We start from the raw sequence: 17,230 nt of genomic DNA on the forward strand, positions 1-17,230 counted from the left end.
TAAGTTCCACGTCGCGTCTTATGATTTTCTTAGCGGGCGGTTTCCCTTTACAAAATAATTTCTGCCATACGCCATACATACAGTCACCGCACATTTTCTGACCGCAGTTTCCCTACTCTTTGACTTTGTTGCAAAAAACAGTCAGCAGGTGGATAATATGAGTAAATATCAATTTCGTTAACATATATAGAAGATAAGTGTAAAGCAGTAACAGTTTTCGTAACAATTCTCTATATAGAGTTTGTTCCCTGTCAAGCTGACATCTAGAGTCTTAAAAATAAGTGTTGCTAAATCTTATTAACGCGCTATAGCTATTTTAGCACAGAAAAATCACGTTCTGATGCAGCACCGAACTACTAAAAGCAGGTGTATTTAGTAGTGGCATGGCCAAAAGGAACTTCCATCCGCGCAAATAGCGTTAAGCATAGAAAGAGACAGCCAGTCATTTTACAGATACAATAGCTTCGCTAAAGAAAGGAATGAAGGTGCTCTATTCCGACCAGTTGTTGATCAAGATGTAGAACTATCCGACGGTTGACTACCACAAAAGAACATAGGAATGCTGGTCCTCATTTACACTTGCGGAAAAATTCAAACGTCCAAACAGATCACGGCGGACGAACGGATGGATGGGTGGAGGAATAAACGAGTAAGCGATTGTTGTACCCTTGCCGGTCTCGTTCCACAGCTGCTGCCAGGGCAGTAGTACCCACGATTCGGGCTTTTGGCAAAACGCCGTTGCCTCTCTGATCCGACGGCGTTTGTCGACATTCACCCTTGCTGTGGCGTCCCGTAACGAACGGACAGATCCACCCGTTACGCTGTCACAGTCAGTAGCAGTATTCGGGGTTCACCGACAGACAAGCAGATGACGACTGTCGTCGTGGTGCTGATTATGACGGGGATGATGCAAGAGACAAGCTCTCCCCGTTCCACGCCTTCTCTCGCCTTTCCTATTCCCCTCCTTCCCGCCACACGATCCACTGCGACCACGAATGAATCACGGCAAAGCAAAGCAAAACCAGCGCAGGCGAACGCGGACCCAGCATGACACCACCTACGATAAGCTTAGCGAAACCAGCACAGACTCCAGCGTCACCTGGCGGGATCGTATAGCATTTGTCCGAGTTGACATTGTGGATAGACAGGGAAGCGACGTCCATGAGCATTGACAGCAGAGACAGGCCTAATAATGGCACGACTATAAACATCTATGTAACATAAGTATGTCAAAACGTTGCATGTGACACGGCTTAGAGTGAAAATAAGTCCGCGACGAGGCTAGCAAAAGCTCGATTAATTGTCGTAGTCTCCACTCTGCAGTGAGTGGAATTGGTTGCGGGTATTGATCTAATACGAAGCGGTCAAGTAGGCGATACGAGCACAACATTTGAGTGCTATTGTAATTACAGAGGAACCCCGTTGTCACTACTGCTCGCTGGAATAATTGTGGTATGATAGTCTATATATAGGCAGTTTTTTAAATATGTAAATAAGAATATTTGAATTTAAGAAGATTGAGTTACAAACGCACTGTTGATGACTGACCGTGCTCTCCGTCGAGTTCGATTAAGAATACGTGATGATTTTTTCGCGAAATTTACACGCGAGTCGCACGAAGCTCTTTTTACAGAAATTTAACAGCTGGCGCTCAAATAGTTTGTAGGGGTCAAAACCAAGCTTCCCCGATAAAACATTCGAAATACCGTATAGCGAGAATTGTATGGCCTGTTGCTCCTTATATTCTGGTTTACAAAAGGCTGAAAACGACATATATATATATATATATAACGTTGCACTTAGATCGTTTAAAAACGTGAAGTAGGAAAGGACACACGACAACATACGACAAAATGATCATTCTTGGAGTCCTGTAATGTCAAAACGGCCTTTCTATTTATGGTATATCCTAAACACGATTTCATTGAACGAAAATATAACGAAAAAAGCGGGGTTTACCTCGAGCTCCTAATGTACAGGTAATAATCGTATATCGATTATCGAATGCCTATATGGTAAATGAGACTACTGCGTTTTTCGTGTTATTTTGGCCGGCTCCGCGAAACCGAAAAGAGCAAGAGCTTCCCATTGGTAGAAGTATTTGTATATATTGAAACGCCTCTCGTTATGACCACATTATCTCGTTCTCGTACGAAATATAATAATAATGAAGTGCATATATGTGCGCGAAATAGGCATATGCTTATTGATCACTTGATCTGAAATATATTTTTGCTTACTATCTTAACTATAAATTGCTTGTTCTTTCGAGTTTGACATTGCTGGTCGCGTAAGCAATGATTTCACTTTACGGCATGTATTTCATTGATATGGAACCCCTTTAAATTCAGTCCAGGCCAGCGTTTAGTAAATTACATATCAGCTTTTTAAGATGAAACTAAGGCGAAGCTCAGACAGATTCACAGAAACCAACCTTTTTACTAAAGGTCCGAAATGATACGAGTTAACGTTTACGACCACTAGACCACGACGTCTACCAGAATTTAAAGTTTCGTAAATAAAACAATTCACAAACTGGTATTCAGATTAGTTGCTTGATGAGCTAAACCACTGCCCCTGACGATTAACAATCAATGTTCAAATCACGGCAGCTGTCACAAAAAACTTTAGATAGATAAACTTACGTATCTCGGTATGTATGTTTCGCGATAAAACAACTATAGTCGATTAAGAAGGAATATACTGAAATATAACAATAATAGAAGAAACCTAAGCAGCAAAAAAAAACAGCGTAAAATAATATAATTACATTTACGTTGCAAAGATTAGTGCTCTGGTGTTTGTTTATTCCACCGCTCCTCCAGACATCCTGCAAACATTCCGGCTCCGAATCCTGCTGTGAGTCCTCGAGGGGCGTAAGTATCTCAAGCGCATTTTTACGTACAAGTCCTTCCTGATCGTCCAGTCGGCACATGTAGTACCTTTCAAAGGAATTAAAGCAGAAAAACATTACAGGGCTATCCGCAACTTGTCAGCCTCAGATGAGTAGGGTGATACATAATGTACGCTTCGACAATGTTCGCAAATGGAACAATATCGATACTTCTCAGCCTTCCGAGCGTATTTACCGAAAAGTGTGTCGCTAAACGTAAAACTAATAAGAAATGTGATGGAGTACGATCGGGAACAATTCGCACACCTGTCGTTGTGATCTGATACAAGCTCTATGAGGTCATATTGACTAAAGGCGAGTTCACCAGTAGCGGGTTGTTGGTGATCCTGTAGTGCCATTCCGCATGGGTTCGGGTGAACTACCGAAGTGTCATGAAGATGCAGCTGAGGTGCCGGACCGCGAGGTGGTGGGGGTGATCCCGGTGGCACCGCGTTACTTTCCTCTCGGATTTGGCTTAAAACAAAAGGGAAGAACGATGGCGACCGGCTCACAGTTAAGTTGTAACTTGAACACAAAACTAAACTTAGATGGAGACTAAGTAGAATATTTTCAACGGCTAGATTAATTATGATCTCAATGACAAAATTAAGCATTCTGATAAAGGTCATAGCTTAACAAATTAAGTGCCGACTGAAATTGTTGCTTTAATGGCTATCAAGTTGGAACACTAGCCAACTTTCTAGGTATAAATAAATATCGCTTAGATATAATATAAATGATTTTGAATATTTTGGCAGAGATATGTACAGGGATATTCATCCGATCGGGAACGACTTGAAAATGACGTCAAAAAAGCAACTGAATGCACATACGTAGATCTTTTTACAAGAAGTTTTATACCTTTATGGTCTTACGTACGTACAATACCAATAAGGCGGTAAGTTATTCGCTTCATCAAGTTCTTGGCCACTCTTTCGCATACATCTGGTCTTATCCCTAGGAAAGCACACCGCTGTATATTTTTTATTTTGTCTACCGTCCGTGGACTATCGAGGTACATTATGTTTTTAACATACTACCATAAAACAAAGTCGAGCGAAATTACGTACGTAGTTTTGGGGGGCATTCGATATTGCCCCGTCGTGCAGCCGCTTACTGAAATAGGCCTATAATACCGCGATAGTCATGTGGCGGAGTGGGACATATTTCGCTGAAAACACATGCCTTTGCAAACCCGTTTTTAGCAATATGGAACACAATAACCCTTGACATCATCTCTTAACAACGAATAGCTTCGTCAAAAAGTACTAATGATCGGCCAACATGCGGCTGCACAGGTAGGCTAGTTTTTTTGGGAGACAGTCTTTTTGTAGATAGTTCTGTAGTTTCTCGGTCTCTTCCAAGCGACAGTGACGTTTGTTCATACACCTCCCCACGGTAAATCGTGATTCGCTGCTGGACAGAATTTTTATGGTCGACGAAAGGCCCAAGAGGAGAAAAAAAAGTGGCTAAGAACTAGGTGAAGCGAAACACTTAAATACAAAAACTTTGTTTGTAGTAAAAAAAAGGGATTTATGTAGGTATAATTGGTAGGAAATTGTTTTTGTTGGCGTCATTTGGAGGTTGCTCCCGACCAAACGGTTGTCTCTGTACATTGAAGTTAGAACCAGTGGTAGTTTGCAGTTATTATGATGTATACGCACACGCGCATTTACCTTATCCTCGACGACGTTCCATTGAACGGAAGAAGTGGTTGCACCAGACTTCCAGTGATCGCCGGTAGCGATAATTTGCGATTGAGTTGAGGCTGTTGTGCTTGCGATACAAATGGATCAAAGGGTGTGGAACCAAAATTATCGACTGACATAGAGGTTGATATAGTTGAAATCAGTGGCGGAATATCCATGTCGAGTAAACAACCTTCACTTGTATTTACAGGCTCGGGAAAGTCGACATCAAGCAGACTTTGTACATCTGAAATAAAGCATTTCTTACTATATATGTATGTTTTCAGATCGATCAATCTTCATAATGTGAATGATAATGTACGCGTTAAAATTGGTTATGGGACTATTAAAAAAATATTTAATCTGGACAAATCTCGAATCTGTTATAAATAAGGAACTAAAAAGAGCTTCGTGTCCATGTATCTCCTATTATCTATCTACTAGAGCTTCATATTAGTCTTATTAAGCATTAGCTTTATAAGGAGAGGCGTACAATTGCTTTGTTGTGGTACGGAGATCTGTTTCAGAGAAATTATTTAAGTGCTTTACATCAAACATTATCCATGAACAAGAAGTCGACGTTGAGCAAATGCCGCACATAATGCTGTGGCTTCCGGAACTTCGCAAATTCACTTAAATAGGACACCAATAATAGAAAATCGGACGTGAAACGCAAGCTGAGTCGTGTGTTTCGGTGCTGATCAGGCTTATCTTTCAAATAATATAATATGGTGAGAGTGGCAATTTGACAAACGAAGTTTCCCCTGTAAAAGGAGATACATTATGTTCTTTAGATAAGAAATATCCACCTGTATTTGTGTGAAAGCCACCTCCGATCTCACTCTATCCATATTGCTTATCAATTTCATATTTCTTTCGAACTAAGATGTAGAAGCCAGGTGAACTTGGGGATATAGATACTAATGAATATTAATTCGATAACGTGCTTTTTATGACACGTTTGTGACAAAACCATTTTGCTTGCAATCTGTTTATCCTAGGCCAAACGCAAGTTCTTGCAACATCTTCTGTAGTGTTTCTTTTTTAGTGGTAACCCACATAACAGCTTACTAACAGCGTTGACCTGATCAAATAAGCCAGGCACATTTCCTCCTCTCTGTAACGCTACGCCGCCGTTACTTTGACGTCTGCCAATGCAGCCGTGCGAACTGCTATTAGTACGACTAATGAAGTGAGTGAGCTCTCATGTTGAAACTAATTTCAAAAATCCGATCGCCAACAAACGTTTAGCTAGGAGTTCCGCTAAAGAGTTTTTTACCGGATCTTTCATCTGGTGTTCTGGATATGGGCATGTTTTAAATTCATTGTATCTAGTCAGCGAAAATGATTCTCATGGCCGAGCCAAAGTGTGCTCGAACCTGTTAAACTGGGTTTCGTCAGTGTTCTGTTATTATTAACTAGAACTATTAAGCAGAAATTACCACTCGTCGACAACACCTATCTCGACAGAACGGGAAGTATTTCACGATACCATTCATCTGTCGATATAACACCATCGACAGTATTGAAAAATTGCTCAACTCGATTAGAAACAAATCAGCCCGTAATTAGTTGTAGACGGAGTGGTTACAGTCTAGAAATGAAGAACGACAGCGCCAACGGTACAGTTTAACGTATAGGCATTATCAACGCTCCCAGTGGGACGAAGTATTAGCTAGACCGATTTGGACGACCTGGCGTATAGTTACTGATAGACTCCCTCTGGGTTTAGACTGCCTTGAAACTATCAGAGCCTACGACAAAAAACCGGTCTTCAGTAAAAATTAGCCAGTTATTTTTATAACTTCCGAGGTGAATGATAAACAACGTTTGAACGTTGAACAGTCTAGAATGAGGCTGGGTCAACGTGACGATTCATGCAAACTTACGGATTGCTACAAACAAGTGCCGTTTCAACAAAAAAATGATACCTTAACATAAGGTCTAGTGGCGAAATATTGTACCACTACTTTGGACAGATAAAGGAAATAATCATCTTATAAAACGCTAATAACCACTTAGAATTCCGTCGACCTGCACAGGTTGGCGAAAAGGTCCGCACCTTCGAAAAAACTACACGTTTACGTTATATCGAAGTTTGATTCCGTTAACTATTAGTAGAAGTGCAGGTTCTGTTAACAACGAATCGAAGTTTAGTCGTCCGATTGACAATAATAATAATAATAACGGTGTCTGCCTAAGCATCACCTGCAACGGTTTTCGCACGTTCGCTCTATAGGAAGGATATGTACTAGTTATCTGCTCGATAGACAGCCATCATTATGTCAACAAAAACCATAAAAATGAACGTTCGAGCTGAATGTTCACGCCGAATGACATAGGTCTACTAGGTGACTGTGGCATGCTGTCCACATGAGACTTTCAGAAACGTAGATCTACTCAGCAAGACAAGGTCTTAGACTTCACGCACAGTACCAGCCTGTGGTAAGGAACTGTCAACACCAGGTCTCTAAACATTGAGTACAATGGCTATCGAGACGTTACACCTATTTCCATATACATACGTTGTGTCGAAATAGAACCGTCCAATCAACCAGTTTGGCCAAAACTTTTGCCAAATTTTACTTTTCTTTCCGAGAATTAGCAATTCTTTCTATTTTGAGAACATCACAAACGAACAAATCGGCGGAAAAGAAGTCAAGTTGGCCTCTCTCGTCGTATCTTGTAATCGAACAATAACCAGGTCTCGGCTGGACGGCGTTCGATCTACCCTTTTTGCCAAGTTAAACAATTTCAAGCCAAAGTTGTTGTAAAAATCAGTAAATATCCAGATCATTACGAACAAGTGCGTCAAGCTAACTGAATCATTATTATTATTATTATTATTTTCAATGGCGTAATACATTTGACATTAAAGTGTGCGCCAGTTATAGGGTCCGGCTGTCTGTGTCATCAAGATAATCCAGAACGACTGCTGACTTCAGCTTCGTCCAAAATATTTGGCCGACGAGGAACTATAGCGTATAGAGACGACAATGTCCTGTTGGTAGTTATTGTCCCTGCAACTGGCCGGAACGCTCGAGCGATCCTAAGATTCGGATTTCCATTGACTACTGCGCAACCTCCGCCACCGCATTCGACTGACCGGCTCGCTCTTGTCCTATCGCGCCCGGCAGTCGTCGTTTTATTGTTTGACTCGGTCGTCGTCGTCGTCGTCGTGGTGGCGATGCCTCATCGTTGCTAATGTGAACACGTTGGGTCGTCTACCAACAGTAGCAACCGACTTTGAAGTTGACAAGTAGTAGAATCTGCTGTAGTAGAGGCTGAACTGGCATGGAAAGCAGAAGAAGGCGCACCATATACAACCTCGGCCACTCAGGAACAAATAGCAAAAGGTGTGACTATCTCCAAAACATGTGAACCTCATAGCAGCATATTCCATTCAACAATACTCCGTTTAATGTAATAAGTATTGTGAAAGAACAATGAAAAACACCGCAATAAAGCTGAAAAGATCGCGATGTATTAAAGAGAGCCAATAAATTGAAGGGCAATACTAGATATTAACCTTTTTACCTGAGAAATTCTGTGTCTTCCAGGAAAATGCCCACCCGAACGACTTTCTCAATACAACAATTATTCATACATGAAAGGAAAAGGTCAACGGAATAACTTTATTTATAGCACCACGTAACACATTCTATCGTCAAGCAAATACATTACAAATAATATGTATATATATATACACTTGTGTAATTGGCCTTGGTAATATTAAGGAGGCCTCTTTTTAAAAACTTGGTGCTATCGTTTAAGCAAAGATTAGCTAAGCTAAAAGTCCGCCGCCAGCAGGCTCATATATTTAAATCAATCCTGAAAAAAAGAACGCTTTATTACCAATTGAAGGGATGACATATATATCTGGCGAGTATATTTTAGGCAACTTTCCCGCTTTGATCGCGTAAAGTTCATATTGCTTTGAGAACCTCAACTTGTAAAGAGCAGGCTTGTATGCCTATTATGCGGCACGGTGATTTCGCGTATAACCTGAAGCGGAGATCCGATTTGCCTAACGCTCTAGCATATCAACCCATTCATCAACGAGTAAGGGAACAACGTGGCAGATTTGGATCCAGCTTTCTTCAGCACTATTATTATGACACGAATCCTCATCAGGAAATTGATAAAATTGACTGGCACGTCAGGTTCATCAAGTTATCCATTTTAGGTCTGAAAGACGTATGGGTATGACTAACCTGCTAATACCGAGCCTGAGTATGGTAGTCGAAACACATTCTGTCCTGTCGGTCAGTGCCCCTCGTGTGCGCTCCTTGCGTAAATTGCTCCATCACGCTACCTACTATAAGTTGTGCTACTAACATCTGACAAGCTACTTAATATAAATTGTCCCACTTACTAATTTATAAAGCGCTAGATGCAACTCCATAAATAACGTCAAAAAAAAAGACAATCTCTTAGCTATTTAGAACGAGCGTTCTCACGTATTTGCCTAACCAAAATAGTTCAAAACTATAAGAAACGACATGGTATCTATATTAAACTTTTCAGAGGAACCTTCGTTATATCTTTTGAGGTAAATGCAGATCACTTCGTCTAAGATCACAAATGAATTTCAAACAGGTAGATAGAGATCTTACGATAGTGATCTAAGAATCGAGCAGCATGTAAAGAAGCATCTATGCACTATGGATCTAAGTTTCGCACTCAGACGCCGAAAACCTGCTGCTTGGGTCGTTACTAATAACTTTAATACTACCTGGTATCGTTTTTTGCGTTCGGTTAAATCTACTATTTCCAATACCGTACAATGAAGCACACCCTAGTTGTTTGTTAAAAATTGAAGTTCCATAGTTTTCTAGGACATTTCTTCAGGAATGCAGTCCTTCAGTGACACAGTTGTGTTACTGAAGTACTGAATAAGGAAATATCGTAACGCTTATCACACGACGACAAACTCTTAATGTCACTCTTGACGTCTTGCAACGAGATTATTATTCTCAAGTCTTTTCTATTGTTCCTACATAAAATACGGAGGAGGCGCTTCACGTAAACGACCTATGCAATAATAGATGAAGTTCCTGCAACTATTTGTTTGGTTTACACATCCGAAGGACGACCACAGCATTGGTTAACTACTTTATATTGAGCACGAAGTTCAAGATGGTAATGACTCACAAACCCGGATATGGTCAATTAGTAGAGTGTGTAATTTTTGGGGCTCAAATTTATGAAGAAAGATTATTCAACTAAGGTTCATTTATGACGCAGCTCGGTCAAGGCTGTCCCACAGTTCGATATATTACGGTTCATTTTAGCAATTGGGAAATCTATCCTTATTCGGTATAGGTTAGTAAATTAAGTAAAACGAATTTCTCGGAGACTGACAACACTTATATTTTTAAAACTGCTCTTAAATGGCTTTCGTGTAACTGAAGCTGTTGAAAATAATCCATTTTCGGTATGCTTTATAACATTCTAATCCATAAATCTAAAAAGCCATAGAAAAGCGCAGGATAAGGAACCTAACTTCTATAACAACGCTATATTTTTAAGGCTCCGACTGCTCTGACTCCTGCGTTGACATCTCAGCAGATTTGAGCCAAAGTCTACCAGCATCAAGACCCGTCGCTAATTCTGTACCGGTGCATTTGGCCGCTTACGTGGAAACGATGATGAAAACTAATGACTAGAGACTTACTGTTCGATGCGATGTGGTTCTTTGATGCAGGTGCCTGGAGCAATAAGTCAGTACCAAATGCTCCTGGCGAGGATGGTGGAGTATCGAGGCTGATTAGTGTCCCCGTCGCTACGACATGGCTTCCCCCTCCAAAACCGTTCTGGCCGCGTGGAGGTAGCGGTGCCTGTTTCTTACTGTTAGTTCGAGGTGGTTGCGACAAGGCCTGATTCGTATAACTACCGTAGCCCCCGCCGAGGCCTGACGTGACGAATTCGCTGTTCGCATTTGACGTTGATGATTTACTGCTTCCACCAGAAGTAGATTTACCTGTCGAAGAAAACATTCAAAATCGAAGATAGAAGACTTATGCATATAAGTGGCACGATGTCCAGAGTTCCAGAACATAATGTATTGCTTTGCTTTTAATTTTCACTGTGACATGTGTTGGATGCACTGGGACCAAGGAAAAACAAAAGGGAAAACGTACTCCGGTTCCATCCAACCAAACAGCGAGTAATCCTATTTTAGCAACCACTGAGCATCATAAAATATACATTCTAATTTGTAGGTTGCAATTTTCAAGTTCGTATCAATGAATATATAAAAAGGTTAGCTGTTCTTACAATTGCAATAGGACATATCAGTGTTTGCTTGACCGTAATCAGTGGACTCCCAGTACCTTGATCGGCAGTAACCTTCAGTCGCAGGAGAAAAATGTTTATCGTACGTCGATCGGACGCTTGACTTTATCGAAGCAACCATAAAATAGGACGAGTAGAACACTAGCTGACCTAAATCGGACAGTGGTAGTAATTTTATTGATAACTAACCAGCATTTATTTTTACGAGTTTCTTTTAGATTTTATCGACTGGAGATGTCTAGATCTTAAGCATAGTAAAGATGCTTCTTTAGGTAGAAGAAAACCGTGTTAGAAAGAGTGTTAAGAGAGATAAAGTAGTGAGTCTGCATGTACAGTACTGACCGAAAATTTTAACCCTTCTCAAAGCTTTAGCTGTGTTGATATGTAAACCCTTGTGATTAGTATTTCCTTTCGACAGGGTTTTGTGCGCTGGAGGCGTGGGTACCGCCGGTGGAGGTCCTACAGATGTCTTCGATAGCGATGTTGTACGGGTAGGAACATAGTCGACCCTGGGCGGAGCTAGAGCAGATCCAAACAAAACAGACAACAGTTAGGCTGTTTTAATGCACTGCTGTCCTACCAGTCCGCATTGCAAGTGAGGTGCAATAAGGTTACACATGACGGAATCAATTCTATAGCCAAAAATAGTTGAAATTTCGTGTGCACAGATTTATGTGTGTACACACTTACGTGGTCTTGGAGGAGCTTTTTTTGTCGGTGTCTCGACCATTTTTGGCCGGATGACTGTGGGTATCTTCGCTGTAGCCGTACTCCGGTTATTGTTCCGATCCCCATTGAAATGGCTACGATTACTGTGATGATTGGCATTGGGCGCGTGACTAGGCACCGGAGGAGGTGGTGCCGCGCGGCTGGGCTTGCAGCTCGCGGACATCTACAAGACGACAGCAGCAAAAGCACGAAGTGACCTTGTTAGGCGGAGTAGTTTGAGTTAATTATATCAATAGTTTCGATTAATTTAACTTTCATAATTTAAAAAACTTATTTAGAAATAATTAATCAAGATTTCTCACAATTATACTGGTGAGAAAGTTTCTAACTAAAGTTTTTGGCAATTCGAGACGTATCTGTATTTAATAGAAATACAAGCACCACCGTTTTTAGTATTCTCAGTGTGGATTATACTACTGCAAAAGGTAATGCTTAAAATCTTGGTTTAGTGTTGAATGCGGACAAGTATCCTAGGAAAGAGGATTTCACGAACTGCACACCTTGTACGCACTAAAACTTTGTACGGGGTATGCCGCCAAATTGGTCAGCCGAAGCACGGAGGCCATTTTATCGTGCTCATTACCCTCATAACGAACTTCTGATGTTATATATTATATACATATACAGCTTCGTAACCATTTGTCTAGCGTGTATATATACAACCTTCCGACATATGATAGATCGGATTGAAATTTTCATAGCGCATTGTTCATAACATGGGCAGCATATTTTGAGCACGTGCCATACGACCTACCGTTGGAAGGACAGCTTATGTGCCTAACAATAGCTGAGCTTTGTTTATTTTTGTCAGAGACTATTGATGCAGTACACGCGACGTGTGGAGAAACTTTTATAGCAATAAAATTATCCCATACCGATGCCCAATAAATGTCTGCGGCTATTCTATTGCAGATCATCATAACAACTAAAAGTATTCGACCAACAGACAGCCGAACCACTGATATATAGATATCAATAGCTTTTAGACATACAAATAACATTCAATTCGGTTAATATCATAATGCAAAATCCCGCTAATTTAGACACCCAATTTTATGACAAGGTCAGATCAGCATTGGTCAGTTAGGAAATCTGCCGCGTGCTTTAAATGCCTTAAAAAAGTTAACCCTTTAGACCGATGACCTTTAGACTGAAACGGAGTATTTGAAGGTTTGTTTTCCGTTTTCGACTTTAGTAAATGGGACGGGGCATGTGATCATAGCGAATATTTAATTCAAACAAAGTCAGCATAATAATACACGAAACTATCCCGACCAGCTGACCAACACTTGAACAGACGCAGATACCTAGGTCGAAATATGGTGCACCAACCTTTTTTAAGGCCGCAAGTACACATCGATTAAATATATTTGCATCGTAAAATTCGTAACTTGTCTTAAAGCTAAGCCATTCCATGTGATCAATAGCAATAAAGGATCGAACGACTTTATATCGGCAACGTCTAAGAAATTCGTCGTTTCTATGCATGAGGAAGTCCTTTCCAAGTCGTCTGCTATTTCCTATTTACCCTCCGTACATAATCTAAATGTCATTTATTTTGAAAACGTAATTAGATCATGATCGATTCGCATAACGTTTCCATGCAATCCATATAACACTGCTGGGCTTTATGCTAGTTTAATGAGGCCTTTTCACCGATGGATAGTTCGTAGCCAGTATGACATCGAATCAGATAGCAGACGGGATCAACATGTATGTTGATCGTCTCCGCTACCATTCTTCTACCATGAATACCCACATTCTTTAGTGTTTGCTTTTACAGCATACTTCTTCTACATCAACCCTGGCGGCATCCTCTTATGGTCTTCCGAGTATAACCGCTAGCTGCCTGCAAAGCGAATTGCTGATTCTCAACTTTACATCACTTTCACAGGGCTAACCACGTAAAAAACAGCATTCATCTTCTGTCCATACACTGTATAATTGTCGAGCACGAAATCAATTAGATAACTCACTATCTGTATTAGAGACTCAAATAGGGACCACTTGCCTACACATAAAACTTAGCCGTTACACAGGCCATCTTCTTTCATCCAAAACCTCATCCCACGCTGCTCTATAACCGCAATATCATTTATTCCGAGCAGAAGTTGAAAATTAGGCGAAACGATAACCATAATCTGCGCTGCCAGACAACGTAACGACACTAACGGCAGACCTTTAGCTTTGACGTCGCACGTTCTGGCGTAGCAGACATAAGACAATAACATCCTTAGGACCTGGCGGACTAATTAGCTGCACTAGAGATGCACGAACATCTTACTCACTAAGTACCAGGTAGTCATTGGTTCTTACCCATTGCAAACTTATTCCTTGTGCCTCATTGAACTTCAACGATGATGGCTTGCGACGATCATGATTATAATGATAATGATGACGACTGTTATATTGATGATACCGCACTACAAGCGCTTACATTCACCTCCACCACTACCACCACCATAGTACAATCTTTCTGTTATAGAATGATTGCAATCTCTATTAACCAATACTCTATTAATTGAGCGTCTCAGTTGAGCTTCATGTTATTAAAAGCGGCGTCTGATGATAGACCCGCTAACAGTCGTTGCGTACAACATTTGAGCAGTGCATGCAGTACATATGAGTAGTTCTGCCTCTAGTCGACCGTAAACGAACATAATTGGGTAATAGATTATTAGGTAGCAAATTAACCATTACAGCTTAACTAATTTGACATGGGTCTTCAGCAGTTGCGAGTCGTGTACCAACGTATACCATACGTTGAGATCGAAGCTATTCTGCGGTCGTTACGAGGAGCAAGCGATGAGACGGTCTGATTATCCATGCGACTAACACTATTATCCTTCATGTTTCGACGAAGTTCACTGTACAACCTCTGCTACGACAAGGTGTCACGGAGGTGTCCTGGCTCTCCCTCTAAATTTATCTCGGTTCGGTTCGGTTCACGGCCAGCCCCAAACCTAGCGGCGTGTAGAACTGGGCTAGACCTTGCTGTACTTAGAATTTGTTCAACCCATATGTTAGTAAGTCGTCTGCATCAAGATGATTTCAGCCACCTTTTTCGGCTTTTGTATTTGAGCAAGGATTAATCTATTCAGCAAAAGAAGCCTTCAAGACCAACCTTTGGAACCGAAAACACAGATTTGTCAAGATCGCTGAGAATCTCTTTGCTCCGGGCGCGATGAAGAACAAATTGAAAGAGACGAACCGGCAAAACAAGTATACCGTGACTCGCTTTGCCGTACCTAGGCAGGGAACCGGGTTTAAACGAACTTAATGATACATGTAGGTGCTCCAAACGCGCAAACACATATAGCTATATGTAGCAAATCTTAAGCTAGTTTATAAAACTATCCTAACACAAGTGGCTTAATTCGTAGAGCAATTTGACTCCAATGACTGAAAACACCGTTCGCAAATATGTAACTGAGCAATTTCGGCGACGTTGTAGTTACAGATTGGTTACAGCAGCTAAGTTTGAAAGCCGTAAACCGATCAGTTATAATGCAACCTCACTAAGGCTCAGTAACACTGTGCAGCCGTCTTCTCCTCCGTTTTTCACTCTTTGAAAAAAAATCTGCCAATAACAAAGTATAAGATACGGGAAAAATATTCTCGCGAATTTCATCACGAGGCACCTTCAGTCAAATAAAATGTTATTGGCTCACCTCGTTGTTTTCCATTGAAAGCTTCATGCGTTCCATTTATTAGTACGATTGACCGTATGCGTTTACTCTCCATGAATGATGCTAGACGAAGTAATCTGCTTTCAAAGCTACAGGAAGGGATACCATGCCACACTCAGCAGTTGTCCAGAGAAGTATGATATCTACTAGAACGTGATTCAGAAGAAAAGTAGTCATTCAAAGACCGTTGCTGGTGGCTATCTATAGCCAATATCAAATCGCCATACGCCCCTTTTTACTCAATCCACTCATCCGCTTCCATCCGTTCTCGGTCGACACACTCTCCGTACTTTTCAGTGTTATGGCTACTAACAATGATGGTGACTCCGTAAAAGGACTAACATAGCGACTCATGATCGTAACAACAAACATCCGATCAATTTTTTTACCGTTATTAACGCCGTTCTAGCTCACTGTAGCTCATTGACCGCCTGACATAGCGCCAACATTCAAGCCATAGTAGAAGAACTGTTAGCTCGTTGAAAGATATAGGAACGAAGATTTAGCTGTCCCTTGTGGCAACTTAAAGACTAAGCGAATTTTTGTGACGATACGAACGAAAAAAATGAGAAATCATTATTTGTATACACTCCGAGCGTGTTATCGTGTACCTACACATATACGTATGATCTTTAACTTGTGTTGTTAGTCATCAGGTGAGTCAGCAATGAGTTAATGGCACGACGGAATGTTTTTCCCGAATTAATAGAATTCGATCGGTACGACTTCAGCTTGATTTCTACTCTGATATGCATTTGAAGCAAGATGACGTTCGGCAGTTGCCGTAAACGCGCAGTGGACTATTCTAAAAAAAAATTGACAACACAATATTTTTGCTGGCACTAATAACTCACAATATAACCGCCCACACTTGATCATATCCATAATAATGTTTGCCCAAACACCATTAGCTGCTCGACCGCATTTCCTCGTACAACAAACAAGATCAGTCAGGCGTATGCTCAAACCCGACAATAGACAAATTTGGAGACGGAGGAACGTATCAGTTCTGCATTTGCAAAGCTGTCTACGATAAGAGCAAATATTATTTACTACACTGGCCTGCTGCTGCATACGATTCTATCCGAATACCGGCAAGTTTGATACTAAGTAACTCTGATTGAGTCAAGAAAATATAGCCCATGAACCGGTTCAATGTTTTGTTAGTTCCGCTTGTGGATGGCTTTTACCTATCAGCCTTCGCTTCGTTGCGTTTATATCACTGAATGGCAAGAACAAAACGGTAACCATGCGCAAAACTTAACTTGTTTAGCCGACTTTCATCCCAACTGTGAAAGCTAACGCGCAACAGCTGTTCTGCTTTTAAAACTTTAAACATAATTCGTAATGGGAATAGGTCGATAAAGTGCAAAAATTAACGAGGCGAAGTAATCGTTAAAATTAGTTTACCGGAAATAGCATAGTAAAGTAAACTTAGAAACCATGAAGTCGATGTAGCCATTACTCTCACGGTCATCCTATTTTCCCTACCACATTCAGGTGGTAATGACGGATACCGTATCAATAGAAGTGGCATTTGGCGCCTTAACAGCTAAATCGCTTATCAAATGAACGCGATTTAGAAGCTAAAGCTATTCTTTTTGTAATGCAAATTATCTGACCTAAGCTGGCCTTCAGCTATAGTTCCATTTTGCCAGGGCTTTGGTGATTACTTGAAAATCTTTTGGCCTTAAATATGATTTTTTTCAAGGGACAAATGAAACAGCAGGATCGCCATAGGAGCACGATGTTTTTTATTTGTTGTCGTTTTTTTTTTTATAAAGTCCTTTCACTTTGCAACGCTTAAGAGTGACTGACATCGTTGTTGTTGTTGTTTTTCATGATTTCTATAGAAATGCACTTAAAAAGACGCGTATTAAACTCTCATATTGCTTTACCCTTTGATTTAGTGCCAAATCGCTCAAAAGACACAA

General features: G+C 40.8%; 1 protein-coding gene across 3 annotated transcripts in view; it reads right to left on the reverse strand.

Moving 5' to 3' along the window:
• Positions 1 to 17,230, reverse strand: part of LOC111268171 (uncharacterized) — a 31,761-nt gene that overhangs the window by 10,567 nt on the left and 3,964 nt on the right. Inside the window, exons 1-7 of one of the 3 annotated variants that reach the window (XM_022846955.2) lie at positions 15,279 to 15,439; positions 11,569 to 11,770; positions 11,221 to 11,397; positions 10,259 to 10,564; positions 4,570 to 4,828; positions 3,161 to 3,367; positions 2,771 to 2,942 (exon numbers count right to left, since the gene is read on the reverse strand). In XM_022846955.2, the coding sequence (XP_022702690.1) occupies positions 2,771 to 2,942; positions 3,161 to 3,367; positions 4,570 to 4,828; positions 10,259 to 10,564; positions 11,221 to 11,397; positions 11,569 to 11,770; positions 15,279 to 15,314 (1,359 nt within the window). In that variant the 5' untranslated portion in view covers positions 15,315 to 15,439. Of the gene's footprint in view, positions 1 to 2,770; positions 2,943 to 3,160; positions 3,368 to 4,569; positions 4,829 to 10,258; positions 10,565 to 11,220; positions 11,398 to 11,568; positions 11,771 to 15,278; positions 15,440 to 17,230 lie in introns of those variants that run through there. The other 2 variants (XM_022846956.2, XM_022846957.2) reach the window with 2 other exon arrangements.

Source organism: Varroa jacobsoni, unplaced genomic scaffold (assembly GCF_002532875.2).
Source record: "Varroa jacobsoni isolate VJ856 unplaced genomic scaffold, vjacob_1.0 scaffold_1263, whole genome shotgun sequence".
Classification (NCBI taxonomy): Eukaryota; Metazoa; Arthropoda; class Arachnida; order Mesostigmata; family Varroidae; genus Varroa; species Varroa jacobsoni.